General features: G+C 42.0%; 1 protein-coding gene and 1 pseudogene across 8 annotated transcripts in view; both read right to left on the bottom strand.

The window, feature by feature from the left end:
- The window catches only part of CASK (calcium/calmodulin dependent serine protein kinase), a 353,809-nt gene extending 335,408 nt beyond the window's left edge, over positions 1-18,401 (bottom strand). For all 8 annotated transcript variants that reach the window (XM_047715149.1, XM_047715152.1, XM_047715153.1 and 5 more), the window contains exon 1: positions 18,008-18,401. In XM_047715149.1, coding sequence (XP_047571105.1) covers positions 18,008-18,066 — 59 coding nt within the window. In that variant the 5' untranslated portion in view covers positions 18,067-18,401. The remainder of the gene's footprint in view (positions 1-18,007) is intronic.
- On the bottom strand, positions 14,458-14,552 carry LOC125092535 (uncharacterized; annotated as a pseudogene).
- Positions 18,402-23,415: the final 5,014 nt, after the last annotated feature.

Genomic DNA, 23,415 nt, shown 5'->3' with positions numbered 1-23,415 from the left:
ATTTATAAATCTTTAGGAAAATACTCAATGGATTTTAAATTTTAATTAATTAATTAATTAATTAAAAATTAGTTAACTTTAAATAGGCACATCTGGCTAGTGGCTAAAGTATTAGGCAGATGGTGGGATTTAACAGCTGGTCGCTTAACTTTGTTCAAGGTAAGGAGGGGCTGGCTAGGTGACTGAAGCTCTATCCCAGCTTCATGACTCTCCCAGATGGAACCCGGGAAAGGGATGGTGGTGCAAAACTTGGGAGGAGGGGACACTTGGCACAGAGCCTGGCACTTAGGAAGCTCTCAAAACTCATGTTGATGACGGAAGCAACTGGTGTCTATGAGCACTTCTGAAGCGCTAGGAACTGTGCCTTTATACCCACTTTTTCATTCAATCCTTATAACAATCCCATCAGGTAGATTCTACTGTCTCCATTTTACAAATGAGGAAGCAGTTTTAGACAGATCAGGTAAGACTTAGAAAGTTTTCTCAATCCAGTTTAATTATGGCCATGATCTTCTAGATCTCAACCAGGAAAGCTAAGTGTTATTCAGGATTCCACCCTCATGCGCAGCACCTATGTACAATTCTGTACCCACTAACCTACCACTGAGGGATGGTCTGAGAATGAGATGGTGTTTGAAGCAGCAAAATATTAGCACTAAATGAAAATATGAATTCCTGACTGTGTGCATAATGGGTCAACTTATATCTTTTCCAATGTGTTCAGCTACCTCCTCCTCTTTGAATTGGTTCAACAACTATGCAACACTGACTGTGTTACTATGGACAGCCAGTTGCTGTCCTAGGTATAGAGATACAGCAATGGCTATGACAGCCATGCATCCTGACCTAATGAAGCTTAAAATATATATTAAAGAAATATATGGTTTTAAAAATACACAAGCTCCAATAAGTTTATGTCAAATGGAGGCCCTGCTGCAGTGTCTATTTCATAATGAACCTTATCCAAGCGGCATAAGAACCCTTAAATGGCACTCTTTGCCTACTAAGAAATTCTGAGTCTGAACATTATAGCCTTAAAAATGGCTCAAAATCCGTGCATTTGGCAGAACTCGTCTATAAGAGTTGCTTCTAGGAAAGCAGCACCCAGCTCCCAAGCTCGGCCAGCTGCCAAGAAATAAAGGGATTAAAGCTTACCTCCAGTTCCACAGGGCTGTCCGAAACTCCTATGCACACGAGAGGAGGCCAACACAGCAAGAGTCATGAGAGCATTTCTCTTGCCTAGAGAGTGATTTCCCAAGCTTTCCTCACCACCCACCTCTGACCCCTGTTTCAGGTAGATAAAACAGAAATGATGAGGTTGTTCAGATGATTCGTGTGGGTGGCTATTGTCCTGACTGGGGCAATAAGGCTGCAGAACATTACTCTCTTTTAAAAAGTTCTCATTTTATTCTTTGGTATAAATAACAATTTAATTTTGGAAACAATGCATGTTCATGCTGTATTGTACAAAACAGTAAAGCTCAAGTTCTCCTGTAGATAGGCTGCTTTTGGCAATAGACCTAAGTAACCACACTGAGGGCTGGCCTTTGCCTGACCCTCTCTCATTGTACCTCACCTCTGGGATGAGTCAGCATGGCAAAAAGTATGAATTAAGTTGATTGGGAAAGCCTAAATAAAAGGTCTCACTCAATCCTTTCCAGTTTTAAGCTCACTATCTCCTGTGTCTTACCTGACCAAAGTATTCCACCCAAATATACAAGAAGAAATCATGGACCAAACAAACTCATCAGTGACACAGCTTGGGATCATTTGGCCAACTCATGTTTCTTAACTTCAAACCACCATGGAATCACAGCTGTAAAAGCAATACTTTCCTCACTTTTGCTACTAGAGTGAATGGAGATGGTGAGAAGGCTTTTCGTTTTTGTTTTTTCTTTTAAGATTTTATTTATTTATTTATTTGAGAGAGAGAATAAGAGAGCATGAGGGGGTAGGGACAGAGGGAGAAGCAGACTCCCTCCTGAGCAAGGAGGCTGACGTGGGACTCGATCCTGGGACTCCAGGACATGATCTGAGCCTAAGGCAGTCGCTTAACAGACTGAGCCACCCAGGCATCCCAGGAAGGCTTTTCGAAAGCTATTACACTTCCTTTAGTGGAGTGGGCAGAGCGAAAGATTACAAGTGCATCAATAAGAACAAAATTAAAATTCAGTTCCAGTATTTCATATGACGCTGGCCACCAATTCCCTTAAAGGCAGAGAGCAAGAATAAAAGAAGATGGTATTTCAACTAAGGATAGAAATAGCCATCCTTGGTATGGGAAGGCTAACGGAACCTTGTCTGGTGAACATTCTAGGATTACCCACAATATTCAGTATTTATGTGCTCACGAACATCCTTGTGAAGTACCAATGACTATAGCACTCCAGGCCAAAAATAAAACATTTCCACATGGGATGGCACTATTTCCATGGCTCAGAGTACACCAAATGGCTCCCAAAAATTCCTAAACTCAGCAGCCACAAGGTAGACTTTCTTGACGAAGTTAAAAGGCAGTAAGACCTGGGCAAAATGAAGACTATAAAAGATAATTAAGTCAGGCTACACCAGAGTACAGGAAGAACCAAGAACATATCAGTGCAGAATCAATGAGGAAATGTCACAGAGATGTTAAACAGGCTACCGCTGTTAGCAAACATAAAAGGAAAGGACAGAGTTGTGTATTTTCATTCACAGGTCTCTAGCCACTGAATTAAAGTTTGATATCAGAGAGAAGAAGGGGTTTACAGAAATAAGAGCATCAGGTATAAAGGCAACAAAAAAAATTGGTGTTTTAACTACTGATTTCAGAGATTTGCAGTTTCGTATAACAGGCAAGAAAACAGTACCAAGGCTTAAACTCAAGCAAGGATCAGCAAACTTTTTGTGTGAAGGACCAGAAAGTAAAAATTTTCGGTTTTGCGGGCCATGTGGTCGCTGCTGCAATTACTTACCTCTGCCCTTACATGTAGTGTGAAAACAGCTACAGACAATATTTAAATGAATGGGCATGGCTGTATTCCCAAAAAACTATAAAAACAGATAGTGGGCCAATTTGGCCCAGGCGCCATACTTTACTAGACCCTGATGTGGAGTTCCAAATCAGTGGTTCCCTAACATTAATGTACGTCAGGAGCCCTTGGAGGGCTGTTAAAACAGATTGCTGTGCTCCACTCCGCCTTGTTTGTGATCTGTAAGGCAGGCCCAGGACCTAAGAATCCGCATTCCTAACAAGTTTCCTCATGATACTGTTGCAGCTGGTCAGAATAAGGTCCACACTTTGAGAGCCACTGCTCTAGACCTTACTACTAAATAAGAAGTTCAATATTTTAAGTAGCTGCCACAGTTCCCATCTGATTGGTTACAGAAATTTGTTACTTGTAGTAAGTTCTAAACTTCAAAGCTCAAATAAAATTAAATAATACAAAGAGAACAAAGGAGAAACATACTAGTCAGGATTTTTTTTTTCTTCAGTGTAAACATTGTCCCACCAGTAAAATACACATAATTCATCCTCAAATCTCTTACCCAACATTTTCACATAGTATGTTCTAAGTCCTATAAAGTGTTGAGAAGTGTTAAGTTCTAAAAATAAAACAAAATACAACCAGTATTAAAGACAAAGGTAAGCCATTCTTGCAAAATCAAAGAAAATTCAACACAACCCACTGCTAAGAAGTGCTTCATCTCAATAAAATCAAAATATGGGGGTGCCTGGGTGGCTCAGTTGGTTAAGCCTCTGCCTTCGGCTCAGGTCATGATCTCAGGGTCCTGGGATCGAGCCCTGCATCAAGCTCGCTGCTCAGTGGGGAGCCTGCTTCCCCCTTTCTCTCTGCCTGCCTCTCTGCCTACTTGTGGTCTCTCTCTCTCTCTGTCAAATAAATAAATAAAATCTTTAAAAAATCAAATATGTAAGACAGCTTAAGAATTTTAAAGAATTGTGTCATTTTATCCTAAGAGTCTAAGGAGATAGATAATACAGCATTTACTATCTTTCTTTTTACAAGACGAAGAAACTGAGGAAAACAAAAGAAGTGGTGATCTGTCACCATTATTTAAAAAAAAAAATCCTTAAAATACTATTTTTCTTGGTAAGTTCTAAGCCACATTGATCAAATCCAACTTTCATATGCCTTTTCAGGACTATGTCTATGAATGTGTCTTCATGAGGAAAAACCTCATTCTAGTAACATCTTTAAGTCTATATTCACATTCATGGGCCTAGTTCTGAAGCCACTCCCACAAGTCTAACCAAGAAGCCTGAACTTTAATCAGATGGCAATTTTAAGCACACTCGACCTTCAGTGTGAGTGGGTCATAGATTATGAAAGTATGGTGATCCTTTCCAGCAGTACAACAGAAATACTTGGCAATGGGAGAAATACTATTAATGGAGATAATCCAAAAAGTAGAGCAGCAAGCCTAGAATCTCCCTCTCTAGATACCCAGGCTCTTTCTGCAATGATAATAATGAAAATGTATTCACTTGGATATTTACACAAATCAGTTTCACATCCATTATAAGAGGTAAATGTTTTTTAAAAAGAAGGGAAGAAGAATAACCCACAGTGCATATGGTCAGTAGAGGTTTTTTCCATTCCTATTAGCACTCTTTTAAAAGTTTTATATAAGTTGATTATAATGTGAGATAATTACATTCTCACTCTAACCTGTGATCCGAATACTCCAGTAACAATTTTTTTTAATGTATATGAAACATAATTAAAGAAAATCCTCAGTGAAAACACCTTCTTGTTTGTTTTACAAGTATCTAATTATTTTACAAGTGACTAAATTAAAGAAAAAGATATTTATTAAAAAGAGCATTTCAAATTCAATGCCATGTATTACTGCCAGGACAGATATCCAGTTAAGATGTTATTAAACCTAAGACGATCAGTAAATATTCTATATAAATAAAAGTAGACCATTCTGCTTTTGAGATAATGGCTCAGACGGAAGTCAGCAAAAACTTCAAACCTAAAAAAATGCAATATAAATAGTACTGTTCATGGATTATAAGAGGAAAGGGTGCCTTCTACTGTCCTCTGAAGCCAAACTAGAGAAGTATTTTCATCAAAGTAAGCGGTCTAAACAGATTCCAACGTGATCATTCTTCCGCCTGACAATGTAATGTGACCTAGTGGATGAAATGCTGTTCTGTAAATTTAGGGAATTTAGAGTCAGTGGCCAACTGTGTCAGAGACTGCCAACTTTAGGATCGTCCTACCTCATTTTGCTCACTGTTAAAATGTGGACACTGCTGCCATAATAAAATGTGGGGAAGTTACATAAAAGAACACTATAATATTCACAAATCCTTCATATGGCTATTTCCTAAATACATATTCTGAGATTTTCCTTGTCTCCTTTCTCAAATTTCACAATTTGAACAATTAATTCACCTGTCAAATGCCCAAATGCAAAGACAAAAGCTGTGATACAAAATTCCCTCTTAAGAGTCTTTGGAGCTTTTCACAACACTACAAAATTATAATCTGGGACAGTCTTGCAAACAAATTATAAAAAGCTCTAAGCACAAAGAATACTATCTTTCTGATGTACCTAAGAGGCAATGACAGTTTGTTTTTAAAGATTTTTATTTATTTATTTGACAGAGAGAGATCACAAGTAGGCAGAGAGGCAGACAGAGAGAGAGGAGGAAGCAGGCTCCCCACTGAGCAGAGAGCCCGATGCAATGCGGGGCTTGATCCCAGGACCCTGGGATCATGACCCGAGCCGAAGGTAGAGGCTTTAACCCAGTGAGCCACCCAGGTGCCCTGCAATGACAGTTTTTTTAAAGCCACAAAGCACTCTACGTATTGTAGGTGTATTACCACAAAATATTGAGTAAAATGGATTTCAAACACAAAACAGAACCTGAAAAGGTTTTGTTTACAACACACATGCACCCACGCATGCACACACCCTAATTAAACAGTGACTCTATCAGGGGCTCTTTGAGAAGTCATAAAATATACACAGATGGCACATCACAACTCTCCAATTAGGGATGGAGAGATTTAGCTAGTGATTTTCCCCCTAACTTCATTAAAGCTAGAATTTTAAATAATCTTTCATATCTGAAAATTTTTTGTACATTCTCATTTCTATTTTCATCCACTCTACAGGCAATAGGCAAGCATGAAAGAAAGAATTTCTTTTAGGAACTCTACATTTATATTGCTTCTGATGAAATAATCTTAAGAGAATTTTGATGGGTTTTATTCCCTTTAACCGAGGATTGAAAAAAAAATCCAAAGCAGTAAAAAAAAAAATTGTAATAAAAACAAATTTAAAACCCACAAAAAACTAAATGTATAGCATTCCCCATGTAACAGTGAAAACAGTTCAGTGAACCAGCCTCCATGTATACATTTTTTCAGAAACAACCTACTCATTATGGGGCTACTCAGACCACTGACAGAATATCCCAATCTTGATTGTAAATAAGAACAGGAATTGGATAGTAAGCTCCAGTTTCATTTTTAATCTATAACAGGATCAGCAAATTACAGCCTGAGAGCTAAATCTAACCACCTGTTTTTATAAATAAAGTTTTATTGGAACACAGCCACACTCATTTGTTTTCATATGGCTGTCTTCACGCTACAATGGTAGAGTTGAGTAGCTGTGACAGATGCTGTAGGGCTCACAAAGCCCAAAATATTTACTATCTAGTAGTTTACAGATAGTTTGCCAACCCTTGGTCTAGAACATCTAAAATTGATGGAAATCAGTATAAATAGGTCTGTGAGATAAAAGGTTAACCAATAACCCATAAATTTTACTTTTATTTATGTTACAGTGTATTGAACAGACTCTACCAGCAAACTCTGATAGTGCTCACCTGATTAAAAAGCATTCTAACCCTCACACACTGCTGGTGGGAATGTAAAATGGTGCAACAGCTTTGGGAAGTAGTCTGGCAGTGCCTCAAAATGTTAAGCACAGAGTTAGCATTTGACCCAGCAATTCCACTCCTACAAATATACCCAAGAGAAATAAAAATATATGCCCACACAAAAACTTGTAGGTCAATATCCACAGCAGGATTATTTATGATAGACAATGGATGAAAAGCACCCAAATGGCCCATCAACTGATGAATGGATCAACAAAATTGGTATATCTACACAATGGAGTATTACTGGGTCTTAAAGATGAAATGCTGAAACATCGACAACATGGATGAACTCTGAAAACATTATGCTCAAAGAAGCAGTCACAAAAAACCACATGTGGTATGATTCCATTTACATGCAATGTCCAGAACAGGCACATCTGTAGAGCTAGAAAGTAGATCAGTTGTTACTTAGGGCTAGGGAAAGATGGGGTTAGGAGCTAACGTATACAGGGTTTCTTTTGGGGGTGATAAAAATGTTTGGAAATTTCTCATGGTGATGGTTTCCACAACTCTGTGAATATACTAAATCCCACTAAAATGTACGCTTTACATTGGCGAATTGAATGGTATGTGAATTACATCTCAATAAAGCTGGTACCAAAAAAAAATGTGTTCTGTGAACCTGCCGAAACATCTAAAATCAGAATGTTAGAGTCTTATATTTAGGACTAGCCTTTAAAAGACAACCAGTCTGGTATACTAAATGACAAGCAGTAAAACAGTACCGAAGAGCAAGTGCTTAGATGGGTCATAAATACCCAGGTGTGAATCCCCATGTTGCCGCTTATTACTATTGACACTTTATCCAGGGCAAGTTACTGATCGCCCTCTTGCTTAGTTTCCTCATCGGTTAAAGGGGAAAGGATGATTGCCTCAAAGGGAAGGCTGGTGGCCAAGGTTAAATTAGAAAAACATAAACAATTTAACACTGTGTCCGGCGTATAATGAACACTCAAGCCATAGAATTCAAGAACCAAAAAAAGAGAAAAAAATTCCTACTGTTATCCCTAAAACATTTAATTTTATGCTTATTGTTCAAATTTCTTATGTAGGTTGTCTATGTCACTAAACTAAAATAGGAGCTGTGAACCCAAAATTGCTCAAAAAAATAAAGTTCATTATTTTAAAAAATAAGATAAACATTTTTAAAGCTTCATAAGAGTTCTTTAATTTTCCTGACCTGTATTCCTCTACTCTGTTTTCTTAATGAGGAAACAGGCATAAAAAGATGACATGAGTTACCCAAGAAGAAGACTAACAAATCATTCAAGCCTGACCTCCTCTGTAAAGATTTCCCCAACTTCCTTTTATGGCTAGGTGGTCACAGTCTCTGGATTGCTCATTTAACACTCACTCCTTCAACAACTGAATACTTACTGTGTGTCAGTTGTGCGGAGGATACTAGGTGAACATGTCAGATGCAACCCTGGCTTTAACAGGACTTAATGTCTAGTTAGTTGAGATCTGAGACATTTGTCAACTTCTCCCATTGACAGAGAGCTCCTTGAGGCCAGAGAACTCAAGCATTTGGTGAGTAATAGAGCACCTGGCTGATTCAGTCAGTGGAGCACACACACTTGATCTCAGGGTCATGAGTTTGAGCCCAACGTTGGCAGTAGAGTTCATTTAAAAATAAATTAAGGGGCACCTGGGTGGCTCAGTGGGTTAAAGCCTCTGCCTTCAGCTCGGGTCATGATCTCAGGGTCCTGGGATCGAGCCCCGCATCGGGCTCTCTGCTGGGCGGGAAGCCTGCTTCCTCCTCTCTCTCTGCCTGCCTCTCTGCCAACTTGTGATCTCTGTCTGTCAAATAAATAAATAAAATCTTAAAAAAAATAAAAATAAAAATAAATTAAAAACATAAAAAAATTGATAATGGCAATTAAAATAACAACAACTATCTTTAGTCATTTTACACAGATCACGTTATTCAATCCTCACAACAATCCTGCAAGGCGTATAGTATCACCCTCATTTTGCAGGTAAAGAAACTGAGACTCAGAGAGGTTAACTAACTTGGCTAGGGCCACACAGCTAGAAATGCACGCATAAATGAACAAATGAAGGAACTGTTAACACCACTAGCAATTTTACCCACGTGATAGGAAAGAATGTTCATTTCACCATATTATTTATGTAATAGAGCCTGTGTTTAGCACGGAGAAAGTGCACATTTGGAAATTGTTGAGACTTATCTACATAGCTGTCAAAAGTAATTTGAGTATCTCAGAGACATTCTAGAAATAACAAATACTTAGGCTGCACTTTACAATCACTAATCCATGCAAATAGCTTGTGAAGTGGCCATCATTCTTTCTATAAATAAGAAGAAAATGGCCACACTGTGCCCAAAGGCTACCAGATCTGATCTTAGGGGGCTGCCTCATAAGATATAAAACAATGTCAATCCATATGTTTGGGGTAAGTACATACCAAGGGTAAGCAGAAAGGCTGAAAATCTATGCTGTTTCCTAAAAACACAAATTAAATTCCATAAAATAGCAGTGGTATAATGGTAATCTGCATGTCTTAGCAGGGCTAGAGACCTCATAATTGCATTAATAACATCAAGAGTATTTTAATAAAACATTAGAATCTGCATATAGCTAGGCAGTTATACTTCCACTTTAGATTTAAATACACCAAGATATTCTAAACTCAGGGTTACAATTAAAAAGCCTGAAATACAGACTCGACATAGTAGAGTTTGGATATTATTAAACTACACTGAGACAGACAGAGAGAGAACACAGTCATCATTCCAAACTAAGTGATTCAAATATTGAAAACAATGGTAACAAAGCAAAAAAAAAATGTGTATTAAAAGAAATAAGAAGGGCGCCTGGGTGGCTCAGTCAATTAAGCATCTGCCTTTGGCTCAGATCATGATCCCAGGGTCCTGGATTGAGCCCTGCTTTGGGCTCCCTGCTCTGTGGGAAGCCTGCTTCTCCCTCTCCCACTCCCCCTGCTTGTGTTCCCTCTCTTGCTGTGTCTATGTCAAATAAATAAATAACATCTTTTTAAAAAAATAATAAAGAAATAAGATTGGAAAAAATAATATGCAACAGTTCAGTGATAGAACACAGATGTTAAAATGAAATAATGAGGGCGCCTGGGTGGCTCAGTGGATTAAAGCCTCTGCCTTCGGCTCAGGTCATGATTTTAGGGTCCTAGGATCAAGCCCCGCATCAAGGCTCTCCGCTCAGCGGGGGAGACTGCTTCCCTTCCTCTCTCTCTGCCTGCCTCTCTGCCTACTTGTGATCTCTGTCAAATAAATAAAATCTTTAGAAAAAAAAATGAAATAATGTACACTTACCAAAAAATTGGCTTAAGTGCAATAAAGTAATCGTTTCTTATTGTGAATGGGTGTGCACAACTACAAAAAGCCAATGAACAAATTTAGTTGCACAGTGGGAGGTAGAGGGACATTAGCTACACTCATCCAATGGGGACCCAAAACCTTGAGACAAGGAAGGCCGCAGTTCCCTGTGGGGAAGGGATTTAAAAAAATAAGAATGGTTTGACTAATATCAAGAACATAGAGTAAATGTAAAGTATATAAAATTTATCATGTCATTTCATTAAAGGCTTCCATTTAATTGAAAGTTATGAACCAAGCTGAGGAATGAAAAAGATCTAATCTTAGGAAAACCAAATGGTTTTACCTAAAAGCCAGCCATCAGAATCTACAAAACACAATCATGACGAAAAAGAAATCAGCTTCTTTTTTTTTTTTTTACCCTAAATATGTTGCTGTTGAGGTGGAGTCATGAGAAATAGCGTATTACCAACATGCACAGAACCTTGCTTTTCAGTCACACTATGAATTGATATTTAACATTATATTCATTTTGATAGATGCTTTAAATTGCCTCTATAGTATAAACAAGCCTTTTTTTTTGATAGTCCATCACAGTGTGCTGGCATTTTACATTATTGATCCTCCCTACTTTAAAACTTCTGTGAAATCCAGCTATCCTGACTCTCCTAGCTCTGTGAGTTACACAGCAAACCACATCTCTCCAGCTCAGTCACCTGTCAAGAACTCGTTCGCTCAGTTTTACTTTCCACACCTTCACTGTCATTCCAGAACTCTCACCCAAACTCCAGTTCAGCATTTCCAATGATGTCTACTTACGAATGGCTTGCACTCAACTCAAAGCTGCAATAATCAATCCACACCATGGAATACTGGTCAGCAGTTTAGGAAGAGACAAAGTTCGACAGAGATGTAGATGGATATGGAAAGGTCATCAGAGACAGTGTTTGTCAATGGAAAATTAATATTTCAGTATAGTGTACAAATATGATCCCATTCTGTTTTTTAAACAAAGACCTTCCAGAAAGATGTATAAGAACTGGACAATGGTAACCTCCGGAGAATGGGGCTATGGACGGTAGGAGAATGGAGAGAGGGGCACATATACCTCTGTACATTCTAGAATTTAAAATTAATTTTATAATTTATTTTACAAAGACTAGTCAATTTACGAAGAGAAAGTAATAGAAAATTACTGACTCTCAACATTGCAAATACATATTAACTTCCTTTAAGTCAAACAAGCTTCAGAAATGAAATCTTCCTGGTGTGGATGAAGGGAGACTCTCCCTTTACTGACTTGGGCTCTATGACCAGTCATACCAGAATACCACAATGGCCAGAAGGGTGATTACACTGGACTCAGTTCAAAGAGGAATACCCAGACAGGGGATGGCCCCAGCAGAGAAAGAAGAGAGCGGGTCCTGTCGCACCTTGAACCTTGGAGCATGAATTCAGAGCCGTATCTGGTGGTTTTAGAATCTGCACTGTCAGTTGCCAACTAAAAAATAAAACCCCAAATGCGAGAGCTGCACCGGCCATCAGCTTGTTGGCGGGGGTCAGGGACCTGTTCAGTAACTCACTCACTCGCCTACTTAGGTGTGCTGTGCTGGCCCCCAGCTGACAAGCTCATAGCTCCGCAGCTGCAGTTCCGCACGTAGTTTTCAGAGTCAGGGAGAGCAACTGCAGGATTTGTAGCACAGGATATAGGAGCAACGACCCCGTGGAAACCACCCCACCCTACTCGCAACAAACACCCATCTCCCACACCTCATCACGTCTGGTTTGGCAAATTAGGAGTCATTAATCAACGATGCTATTTGTTGGGGCAGGGAAACGGAAAAGAAAAACCTGGAGAGTAAATGGTGTAGAGAAAGTTCCAAAACAAATTGTATTTTGGATGGGCGGGCAAGAGTCTATATTTCCACTGCTAAAGAATGCAGAGGCTTATCAGTTTAGTAACAAATGCGGCTATCTCATTAACAAGAAAGACAAAAAGAAAAATGGGTGAAACAATGAATGGTAGTATGGAACCTCTAATGAAGGAGTGAAAAACAGAACCAGAGCGTCGAACAATTAAAAATTGTTGTAAATAAACTCTGAAAATGAAGGCATGGGACTTGCTTCAAAGAAACCCGACGTAGCATTTTTAACTACCGCAATTGGCAGGAAATGAATGAATGGACTTCGGAACCAGTTGTAATTTCATGTGATCTTGGGCAAGTTACCCCTCGCTGAATCACAATGTTTTCTGTAAAACAGGTATAATCAGAGAAGATAATATATGTAAAGTGCCTAACATTAGAAGGCATAAATGTCAACTCCCCTTACGAAGTAAGCATTAAATGACAAAAGATTTTTTGTTGTTACCTTTAAACAATCTTATGTCAAAGTTCTTTTAAACAGTGCTTCTGGCAAATTTAAAATGTGAAAATGTTTATAAAAATGCAGTAATTCAAGAACAGTCTCAAAAAGGAAGGCATACTTGCTTCTTTAATGCGTTGAGCAGACCTACAACTGGGAACGGTAAAAGACTTGGATTTAAAGGCAATAACCAGGAACACCATTTAAGGTGCACGAGAGGTAGTTTGCCAGGTGAAATGTTGCAGATTCAAGGGAGAAAACAGGGGGGTTGTGAAGTGCACATGTCAAGGACACAGAAGCAGGTCACAGTTATAGAATGCAAGGGAGTCACAGGAAGCCTTTATAAAGAAGACAGTCAAACGACACTTCATAAACTCCAAGTCCTAAGGCATTCTGTAGAAAGCAGGTATGAAGAGACTCCGAGAAAGCCGCGCACACGCAAGAAAGCTCGATTCCCTCCAAAATGGTCCCAGAAGCCAACTCCATCATCAGGAATCAACACTGCTTACCTACTCCCAAAAAGGCCGGCCACGTGCAGGCATCTACACCGTGTGAAACAGGTTTCTCTTCCGTGGAACTGTAGCTAATCCCCCTTGGCTTGACTCTTTGTGGTCCACCAATGGGCTAGCTGGTGACTGTGTTTCTCCTGCCTTGCTAGACGACTGTCACTCTGATCAAACACTTCTCTCATAAAACATCTACTCATTTCTGGTAAATTCCTGGTTCCTTCGGGCTCACACTTTTCCAGACACTAAAAACTAATCTGCCTACAATGTCTACATAAAATTTCCAAGAAAGATGTTCCAACGTATGATAATGTTCCCCTCTGTGGTACTGGAAATCCAAATTGGTGGGCCAATCAATATATGTGCAAGCCATGGTAATTAGTAAAAAGAGTAAAGCTGAATTTTCGTCATGTTAAATTACATATTTTACCAATGATTAATCCAGTGTTTGTATAAAGGCTGCATTTAATTCAATTCTCTGGTAAATGGTGTTACTGGAATTGCAAGTGTGGACGTGAAGTATATAAGCAAAATAACCACACTCTTTTAATAGAGTATATGTATAAATACAATCCATACTGAACTGATAAATCTCTTAATATTAAATTAAGTCGTTGTAGTGGACAGCCACAGTTATTGAAGCGATCCTCGTTCTGTGTTGTTCCAAACATCAGTCACCGTGTTAGCATTAGATGAGCATCATAAATCAATGCGAATCTTAAAAGACCCAAGAAATCAAAGCCAAACACAAGCTGAAACAAAATTCTGACACAACAGGGCTCAGAGACACACAGCCCAGAGGAGATAAAATCCACATTTTGGTCTCTTGGCTTCAATACACCCAAAAAGCATTTGTTCTACTTTTCAAATCCTGTAAGCCTCTGAAAACCCAGTCCCAAAATATACATACATTACCTAAGTTTTAAACCAATGACTCAATCGGAGCTGCGCATTAGAATTACTTAGAGAGCTTTCAAAAAATGCCAGTATCCAGGACCCACTCCCAGAGATTCTGATTTTATTGCTCTGACACAGGGCCCTGGCATTGATCTTTTTTAAAAGCTCCCCTGGTGATTCTAATATGCAGCCAGGTGGAGATCCACTGCTTCAGACCAATACAGCCTTTTGGGATAGTAATTGCTTTGAGGTTGATAAACATGCTTTTTGCCTTTTAATGAGATTTTATTAAAACTACTCAATTCATCCCATAGCTAATGAGCAACCGTTACATCGCAGGCCCTGAGTTAAGTTGACAGAGAAAGATATATATGTTCCCTGTCCTCAAGAAGCTCCCTGTTCACTAGGCAGAGAGACTCATGAATAAGAAACCATAATTAAATATGGTAAGTGCTCTCAAGGTACAAGCAAATTCAGCATGCCTCACAAACTTGCATGTCATCCTTGAGCAGGGGTCATGCCGCATCATTCCAAGTTTAGTATACGTCCTACCAAAGCAGGAAAGTCAGAAGTTACAGGTTACCAAGAATCTTAAATACCAGGGCAAATATTCAGCCCATGCAAGATGAAAACAGTGTGCCTTTTGCTATTCTCATTCGCAGAAACTCCTGTACCATGAAGGTAGGCATTTCTATGTTTTAATTTGGATGAATCATCTTAAAATTGCCTTCATGCAATATTACTGACTGTACACTTACCTCTAAAGCTATACACTTGCAAAAGATACAGTAAATGATCATGGCATAAAAATGAGCCAATTTCCTGCATTTGCATAAAATCTTTCTTTCCCACTAATTGCTACATTTGCAAGGACGAGAAGTTTTGGGACTAGGATAAGGTCCCATCATTGGAGATTTGTTTCAGTCACTTGAAAGACGTTACACAGGAAAAGGTTATGGAAACAACAGGCATTCAAAGGATCTTTTGTAAGACTTTCAAAAATAAGAATTGCTGGGAAAGAGTTTAATTTTTTTTAAAACAAGAAATGGCATCCTTTCAATATTCCTAACGAATCAGGCACATGATTCCCTCGCAGACAGTGGATGAGTGAATGAGCCCATAAGCAGTGAGGTAGGGGAGTGAGTGAGTGGTCAATTGATCTTGAAAATTGAAATCTGTCTTAAAGTACCTCAGTGGAAATTTAAACCTATTAACACCTAAGGGTCAAAAACAATTTGTGATGCTAATTTGGTATACAAGAAAATCACAATTCTAGAGAACTTGGATAGAAATCAACAAAAGGGTTTCCAGTACAAGTGAACATCTTCAAGGCCTTTCCGTTTAAAGCTAGAGTTGAACAAATGCTAAGTTAAAATGTATGCTGTCAAGGTCCCTGCAAGAAAATCTCAAGTGAATTTCAATTTCCAGATCAATACATGCTGAGACAATTTACCGGAGAAACCTTCAACCTTTACACAGCGTGAGGAACACTATCATTACATTCTTTACCACGAAAGCTATCTTGAATTCATTATTTCACGAAATGACACATTATAAATGGCACTGACCAAGTCAGATTTTGTAGGGTATGAAAGAGATTTCACGTTCACAATAGTTAAGGGAGCCATAGGGTACCTATCACCTCTGAATCAGCCTGGTCTCCCTCCTTATGCAGCTCTGAAGCAACAGAAAAGATGAATTTAGTTCTATCAGAGGTGTTTCCTGAAAACATTCTATCAATTACAAGCTAATATGATGCCGACCACTTGGTTCTGATATCCAAAGAGATCATGTCATCAGTCTTTAAGACCTTAAGGAATCGGAACTGGTTACTAACATTGATCCAAAGATGGCTATATTCCGTCATCACGATATAATTAACATTTTAATTTCACATTTTCCAATTATGACTTTGCTGGCTCATTTAAAGCAAATATAACTAAGACACAACAAATATATCATTCACCCATACACACGATCATTTGGGAAACCCTAATTTACCTTTACCGGGTGCTAAGAATGAAGAAACCAAGGAGATTTTTTTTTTTTTTAAACATGTTTGTCTCTACAGAACAGTGCTTGCTAGCCACATATGGCTGTGGAGCACTTGAAATGTGGCTAGTTCAACTGAGAAACTGAATTTAAATAAAATTTTCAATTTTATTTAATTTTATTTCATCAAAATTTAAATTTAGAAAGAGATATCAATTAGGTTATTAGAAAACTTTTAGTTATGTTTGGGAAACTTGGGTATGTGAAGCTACTTTTGCAAATGCAAATGTTACGAAACCTAAACACAGATCAAGTATTTCTGATGAAAATTTAGCTTAGTGTCAGAATTAAGATGTGCTGTTAGTGTAGAATACACACCGGATTTCAAAGACTGAGTACAAAAGAAAGGATGTAAAATATCTCATGAATAATTTCTGCCCTGATTATGTGTTGAAATGATAATAGTTTGAATCTAGTGGGTTAAATAAAATATTTTATTAAAATTGATTGCACCTATTTGCTTCTGATTTTTTTAATGTGGCCATTACAAAATTTGCATATGTAAGATTTTTGTATAGAAAATTACATATACGTCTTGCATTCTGTATCTTTGGAAAGCACTGCTCTAGAGCACTTCCACAAGCACTTTACAGGGCACACTGGATATCCTTCCTCTAGTAGAGAGGCTGGTCATGTAACAATAGGGGCAAGGAGTAACATGTCCTTGTATCAGTTGAGTCTGAGGAAAGTGTGTAGCAAGCTCTACCCATAATTTCACCATGTGAGGCAACACGGTAATACCTCAACACAGAAGAAAAAAAAATGAGTTATCAGCACTTAAACAAATTGAAATCCAGTACTGCAGACAACTTAAAAGGGATACAGCCAACTGCTCTAAGGTCTTGGTTTCATTTCCCAACTGCAGACCTTAAAATAGACAATAAAGCATAGCTTCCAAAAAGAGGTAAAATATTTCAATGGTAGCTACCTAGCGATCCTTAATAAACCAGCAAAAATTGCTCTTAAATCTTATCTCCTGAACTTCTAAAGGCACAGAATACACGCTGAACTAGGAAATCAACTTCAGATGGCCAGCCTTTTCCTTCACAAGCAAATTAGCAGGATTGTGCACTTGGAATACTGTTTGACAAGAATGAAAAGGAAACTATTCAAAACAGATTTAAGGAATGGACAATTAGATGAGGAACTGCAGATTTAATTCTCAATCAGCACTGTGATTAATCTGATTCCCTGCTTTTCCCTAGTGTAATTACACAACACAGATGAAAGGATGAGCATTTGGACTGTCAGTTCTATATTCTAGACCAGCCCGGTGACTCAAAGCAGACGGCTCCACCACCATCCCAACAACAGTCGAGGGAAGCCTTGAACACTGATTTAACAGTCATTGCATAACAAGGCATTAAAAATTCGGATACCCCCAACTCTTTCCACGCTGGTCTACACCAGGTGAGGAATTTGCTGAAACTGAACGCACCCCGTCTGAAAATGACCCCCTCCAATCCGGGCACGGGGTGAACACAAAGGCATCTCTCTAATATCCTGCACAATAGACACACACCCCACAATTAAAAACCCTGGACGTCTCTTGCTATCGCTCCATGCAAGCAAAGGAAATGCAAGCTGCTCTTTTCGTTAATGGTTTGTGGTACACGCAAGGTAACAATAACCCCAACTGTTCCCAGGAAGCAACTATAAAATCGGGTCTGCCACGTCCCTCTGCAACCGTCAGATAAAATGCAGACAGCGGATTTCGGCCGGCCCCACGCCTCGTGGGGTGGCGGACCTCGGCTCGGTGGCTTCCACGGATCGCTGAGAACCCCCCGGACGCCCGCCCGGCAGGAGGTCCAGGTACACGTCTATAAATACGCCGGGGTGAGGACGAGGGAGGCGGAGGGGAAGGGAGGGCAGGGGGCAGGCCCGGAGCGGGTGTCGGTGCGGGAGGACCCGGGCATCACTGAAATGCATTTTTCCACACTCCCGCTCCCTCGCGTGGGAACTTACTTGCCGATCACCTCGCAGAGCTCGTACACATCCTCGAACAGCACGTCGTCGTCGGCCATGGTCCGGAGGGGACAGCGGCCGCAGCGTGGAAGGCTCCGAAAACGGGGGTGGGGGCGCCAAAGAGCTCAGTGCCCGGCCCCTGGCTCGCCTCTTCCCCTCAGGACCCGCGAGTCCTCGGTGCTGAGGACGCTCGAGTGGGGCTGCGAGGCCCGGAGACTGCGGCGCCTTCCTCTGCGGGCGACCGCCCCGGCGCGGGCGGCGGGGCCGGGGCACGGGAGCGAGGGCGGCCCGGGCCCGGCGCCGCCCGCCCGCCCGCTGCTCTTCACGCTGCTCGGGCCGCGCTGCCCGGCGTGCGGATCCTCGGGGACCGCGCGGCGCCGCGCTCTCCGCTGGTCAGCCCGCGCGGGCCGCGAGGCCGCGACCGCTCCCTCTGCCGAGGCTGGCTCCGGCGCGGCGCGGGGCAGCTCAGGCTACCAGGGGGGCCGCGGCAGGACCATGGAGGGAGGATCGCCGCGGAGGGAGGTGGCGGCGGCAGATCGGCGCTGGGGACCAGGAGGCGGCGGCAGAGACGCTCCCTCCTCCTTCTCCTCCTCCCGCCGCCGCCGCCGCCGCCGCCGCCCGCCTGAGAGTGGGAGGGGGCTTCGCGGGACTGGCTGTCTGTGCGGGCGGGAGTCGCGGCCGCCGCCTTCAACTCCTCCTCCTCCGGCCCAGCCGCGGACTAGCTCCCGAGTCCCGCGCACCCGCCTCGCGCACACACACCCTCCTCCCCCTACGGCCGCGCGGCTTCCAGAACCACAGGCCCCGCCCACTCCAGCCCGTCGGGAGGCGGTGGCCAAGGGACAGGGAACCGGGCTGAGCGGCGCATGCGCGCGCCGCGGGCCACGTCACGGCGAACGGGCGGGCGTCGGGGATCTAGAAGGGGTGCGGGGTGGCGGGGTTTGGGGGGGCTCGGCCCGAGGGGCGCGCGGGCGGCAGCTGCTTAGGCGGGGGCCGGTCGGGTCGTCCCCTCTGCGACCGAGCTGCGGAAGGGGTCCTGGGACAAAAGGTCCACGACCGAACGCGCGTTCTTGGCTCTCTGCGGCGAGAGGCTCTAACCCCGGCCGCTCCCCTCTCTCCTTTTGTAACCGCAGGAAGCCTTGCCCGGTTTTTGCTCGGGAAAGAGGCTGGGAAAGGGTCCTAATGAATGGGAAAAGCAAGAAGAGACGTGGAGACGCTGTCATTCCAGACCGTGCTCGGCGGCGGATGCTTTTAGTGCCACTCTGCATTCCTTATTTCAAATGAGGGCTGGGGAATGGGGGTCGTCCACCTACAAGAAGAACCAGACAAAAACTGTCCAGGAACGTATGCAACAATAAGTGACAATTCATAGAGACATCTTCTCCCGCATTCTGCCCCAAACTCAACAAATTGCTATCCAGCGCTTGCCCTCAGTAGAGACAGCCTATAGAGAGGTCAGGAAGGCAGGGACAGAGTTTTAAGCCCCTTTGTATGTTGCCTCCCCCGGCCGCCAAGGTTTCACTACCTACCCTGCTCCCCGCAGTCCCTATAAATGTTAGACATGTCAGGATAAAAATGCAACTAGAGGGAGTGGATGCACAGGGTCAGTCAGGGAGTGAGGTTCTGGGTGTTGCCGCTGTGCTAGGTTGTATTCAATATGAAGATTTCTGTTCAACTGAGCATGTGCAGAATGAGCCAACGCCATCAGACAGGTATATGCCTCAGTTAAGGACCAATAAAAAAAGTCTTTGTTCCTCTGCACAGCAGAAGTGCCCAATTAGTTCATAAGTCAGCTACTAGAAATCATCTGGTAAAATTCTCAGTGCGGTAATTAAAAAAAAAAAGCTAGTATTTACCAAAGTGGGGGGGGATGTGTGGAAACTCAGCCTATTTTCTCAGAAACGTTTCGTGCAAACCGCTTGACCACTCCCTCAAGAGACTTGAGAGATTTACCAGCGTTAAGGATTTGAGTACTAAACATTTTTTACAATGCAAATCAGAGGGAAAATGTAATTGTATGAGGTCTTCCTCCTTTCCCCAAGAGCTTGTGCATTCTCTAGACAAGGGAGATTTCGAGCCTTAGAAACATTGCCTCCATTAAGGGTCCAGCAGTTCCAAGTCACTGTCACCCTAAGTTGTTATGTCCACCTGGTGCACAGTGACCCTCACAAGTCACCTTGTCAGCTTCACTTCCCTTCCCCAGCCCAAGTCTGAGTGATGCCAAGACTTATCAACTTCATTTTGGGGCTTGTTATCTTCCACAGGGGCTTATATTCAGAGGTAGAAAAGGACAATTATAAAATTGTGGAGTTGAATAAAAAAAAATACAATTATAGAGCTAGGATTGCACCCTGCTCATGGAATCACAGCCAGTTTTGATATGGAAAGAGCCTTAGACATCAGCCACTCTGACTCAATCATTTACAGATGTGGGCAATGTGGTGGTTGCCCTGTCAGGAGCCATTCTACCCCTCCAGGGTGGGGATGAGGCTCTGGGTTTGACTGGGGTTTCAACCACCTCACCTGGAGAGGTGGGTCCTGACTCATTAAACTAATAAATGCAGGGACGCCTGGGTGGCTCAGTTGGTTAAGCAGCTGCCTTCGGCTCGGGTCGTGATCCCAGCGTCCTGGGATCGAGTCCCACATCGGGCTCCTTGCTTGGCGGGGAGCCTGCTTCTCCCTCTGCCTCTGCCTGCCATTCTGTCCACCTGTGCTCGCTCTCTCTCCCTCTCTCTCTGACAAATAAATAAAAAAAAATCTTTAAAAAAAAAAAACTAATAAATGCAACCCTCTTGCCACAAAGAAGGACCTAACCTAATCAGCTCCTGGCGTTCCGTGCTCACCGACCTTGAGTGGTTCAGAGTTTCCCAATAAGCACAAAGCTCAGGACTTCACCCTCCCCCACCCGTGATCTCTCTTTCTGCCCACCCCAGCCCCCAACCAGCACATTGGCTTTGAAGCAGAAGGTATGCAGCCTCAGTTGCTGCCATCATCAGACATCTGTACATGCGAGGGTAGTCAGACCTAAGATGAAGGTGGACTCGGGGGCCAGCAGGGTGATGTCCTCAGTGACATTTTCAATCCCTTGTTTAGCCAACTCTCTACAGTTTCCGGGCAATGAATTCGCTTATTGTCTAAGCCATTTTGAGTTGAGTTTCCTGTTACTTCTAGAGAAGGCATCCTACAAATGGTACAACAAATGAGAGAAATTCAGAGACAAACATATATCCATATCACGAAACATCTCATCTGAGCCTAGATCTCTCAGCTCTGGCGTGGAATTAAGTCATGCAGAAATTCTCTGTAATGCACATCCCTAAGAACTCGTAGCACACATTGTGGCTGGAGGTAGCTCCTCTCTGCTTCTGTAACTAAAATGACCAAAGCTTTTTAGGGGCTCCTGAGTGGCTCAGTCGTTGAGCATCAGACTTTGGCTCAGTTCATCATCTCAGGGTCCCGGGATCGAGCCCCAGGTCCAGCTCCAGGCTGGGCTCCAGGTGTTCAGGCTCCAGATCAGGCTCCTCGTCATCAGGAGTCTAGCTCTGTGCTCAGCAGGGAGTCTGCTTCTCTCTCTCCCTCTGCCCTTCCACCTGCTCTTGTTCTTTCTTTCTCTCTCTCAAAGAAATAAATAAAATCTTAAAAAAATAAAATGACCCAAGCTTTTAAAGTTAAATTAGTTAATTCTTCTCCTGGTTTCTTACAAAAATCTAATATTCTTCCAACAAATATGTCAGGTATAAATGGTCAGGTGTCAATAATCTGTTTTAGTTTTCACAAAGAAGTGTTAAAGTAACTAGGTGCATCAGTTAGGTTATGTCCACATGTTAATAACAGAATATAATGGCAGTTTAAACAAATGGGGGGCTTATCTTCCTCAGAGAGCCAGAAGTCTGGAGGCAGGTGGTTACTCACACTGGCTCAGCTACTCCACAGTATCATCAGTTACCAGGTTCTTTCCCTCCACTCTGCGATCCTGGACGGGTTAGCCTCTCACCCCAGGCTTGTTCTCTGACCATTGTAAGATGGCTACTGCAATTTCCAGCATCCAGCTGCATTCAGGGGCAGGATTCAGAAAGGCAACAAGGGTAGGCAAAGCCATTTTGTTCCCTCTCCCATCTCTTAGCAGGGAAAGAAAATATCGCTTCCCCAAATCACTGGCCAGAACAGTCATACAACAACTCTTGCCTCCATAGGAAGCTGGTGACATGGCTGTCTGACCTTTCCTGCCTCCTCTTTGGAGGTGGGCAAGGGAGAAGCAGGTGGGGAATGGACTTTGGCAACCAATCAGCAGTATTTCCAATATTACCAATGAAATAATTCTAGATCTTCATCACAACGTAGATATATACCTCAAGTATATGACTGATGGAACCTTACTGAGATGTGTGTGTATGTGTGTTTAATAACTTAAAAAATTCAGGAATATTTAAAAATCCACAAGGATGGAGTTGGTACTAGAGAAATTTGATTCTCAGATGGCAGTGGAAATCTTCAATGACTTTGAGGCATTGGACTTCCTCCCAGTCACATTAGACATTCTCAGGTTGTTGGGCTCCTGGGTAATTTCAACATGACACAGATATAAAAAGGAGTAACACACTCTAGAGAAATATTAGCACAAGAACAACACAGAGGTCAGGGTGGCATGGGGTTGATTTAGGCAATTTGGGGTTCATCCTCATTCTGTAGCTATGATTGTTTAAGCAAAAAAAAATTACTGAATTAATGAATAAAATTAAAACTGACACTGTTTCTAAACTGGAATAAAGTGATTGCCTTGTGATACAAGCAGACCACTCTAAGCTGAGATGAAAGACACCATCAGCGTCTCTGGAAAATCTGCATTTACAAGACTTATACTCTGATATCATACTGTGGATCATTTTTTTTTATATTCGTCTTCAATATCATGTTGCAAATGATGTGTTTTATACTCCTTGCATGAATGTCTACTCTAGCCACTGAGGTTACAGCTACAAATAAAGCAGACATGGTCTCTGCCTTGGCCAAGTTTTGCTCTTAAAGAAAACAAGTATCAGACAAGTAATCACAATGAACACTAACAATCATTAGGTTGTGGGAAGTATGGGGAGCTAAAGGCAAGGGGACATATAGGCCAGGGAAGGCCAACTGAAGCAACGTTTAAACTAAGGCTGAAGAAAGTATAGAAATTAACAGGGTGGGAAGAGTGGGAGACAGTTGATCATAGGTAGAGAGAACAGCATTTGTGGAGTCCTGGAGAGGGGCAAGACTATGCTCTTTTGGAGAAGTAGGTCATGGCTGAATCGCAGAGTGTAGGAAGAAAGAGGTCAGAGGTGTTAGAGACATAGGGAGGGGCTGGAAAGCAGAAGATGTCAAACACCATCTTAAACAGTTTACCCCTTAGAAGACTGCACACTTCAGTGGTACTA

This window comes from Lutra lutra, chromosome X (genome assembly GCF_902655055.1).
Source record: "Lutra lutra chromosome X, mLutLut1.2, whole genome shotgun sequence".
Lineage (NCBI taxonomy): Eukaryota > Metazoa > Chordata > Mammalia > Carnivora > Mustelidae > Lutra > Lutra lutra.
This window is presented reverse-complemented; position numbering and strand designations above follow the sequence as displayed.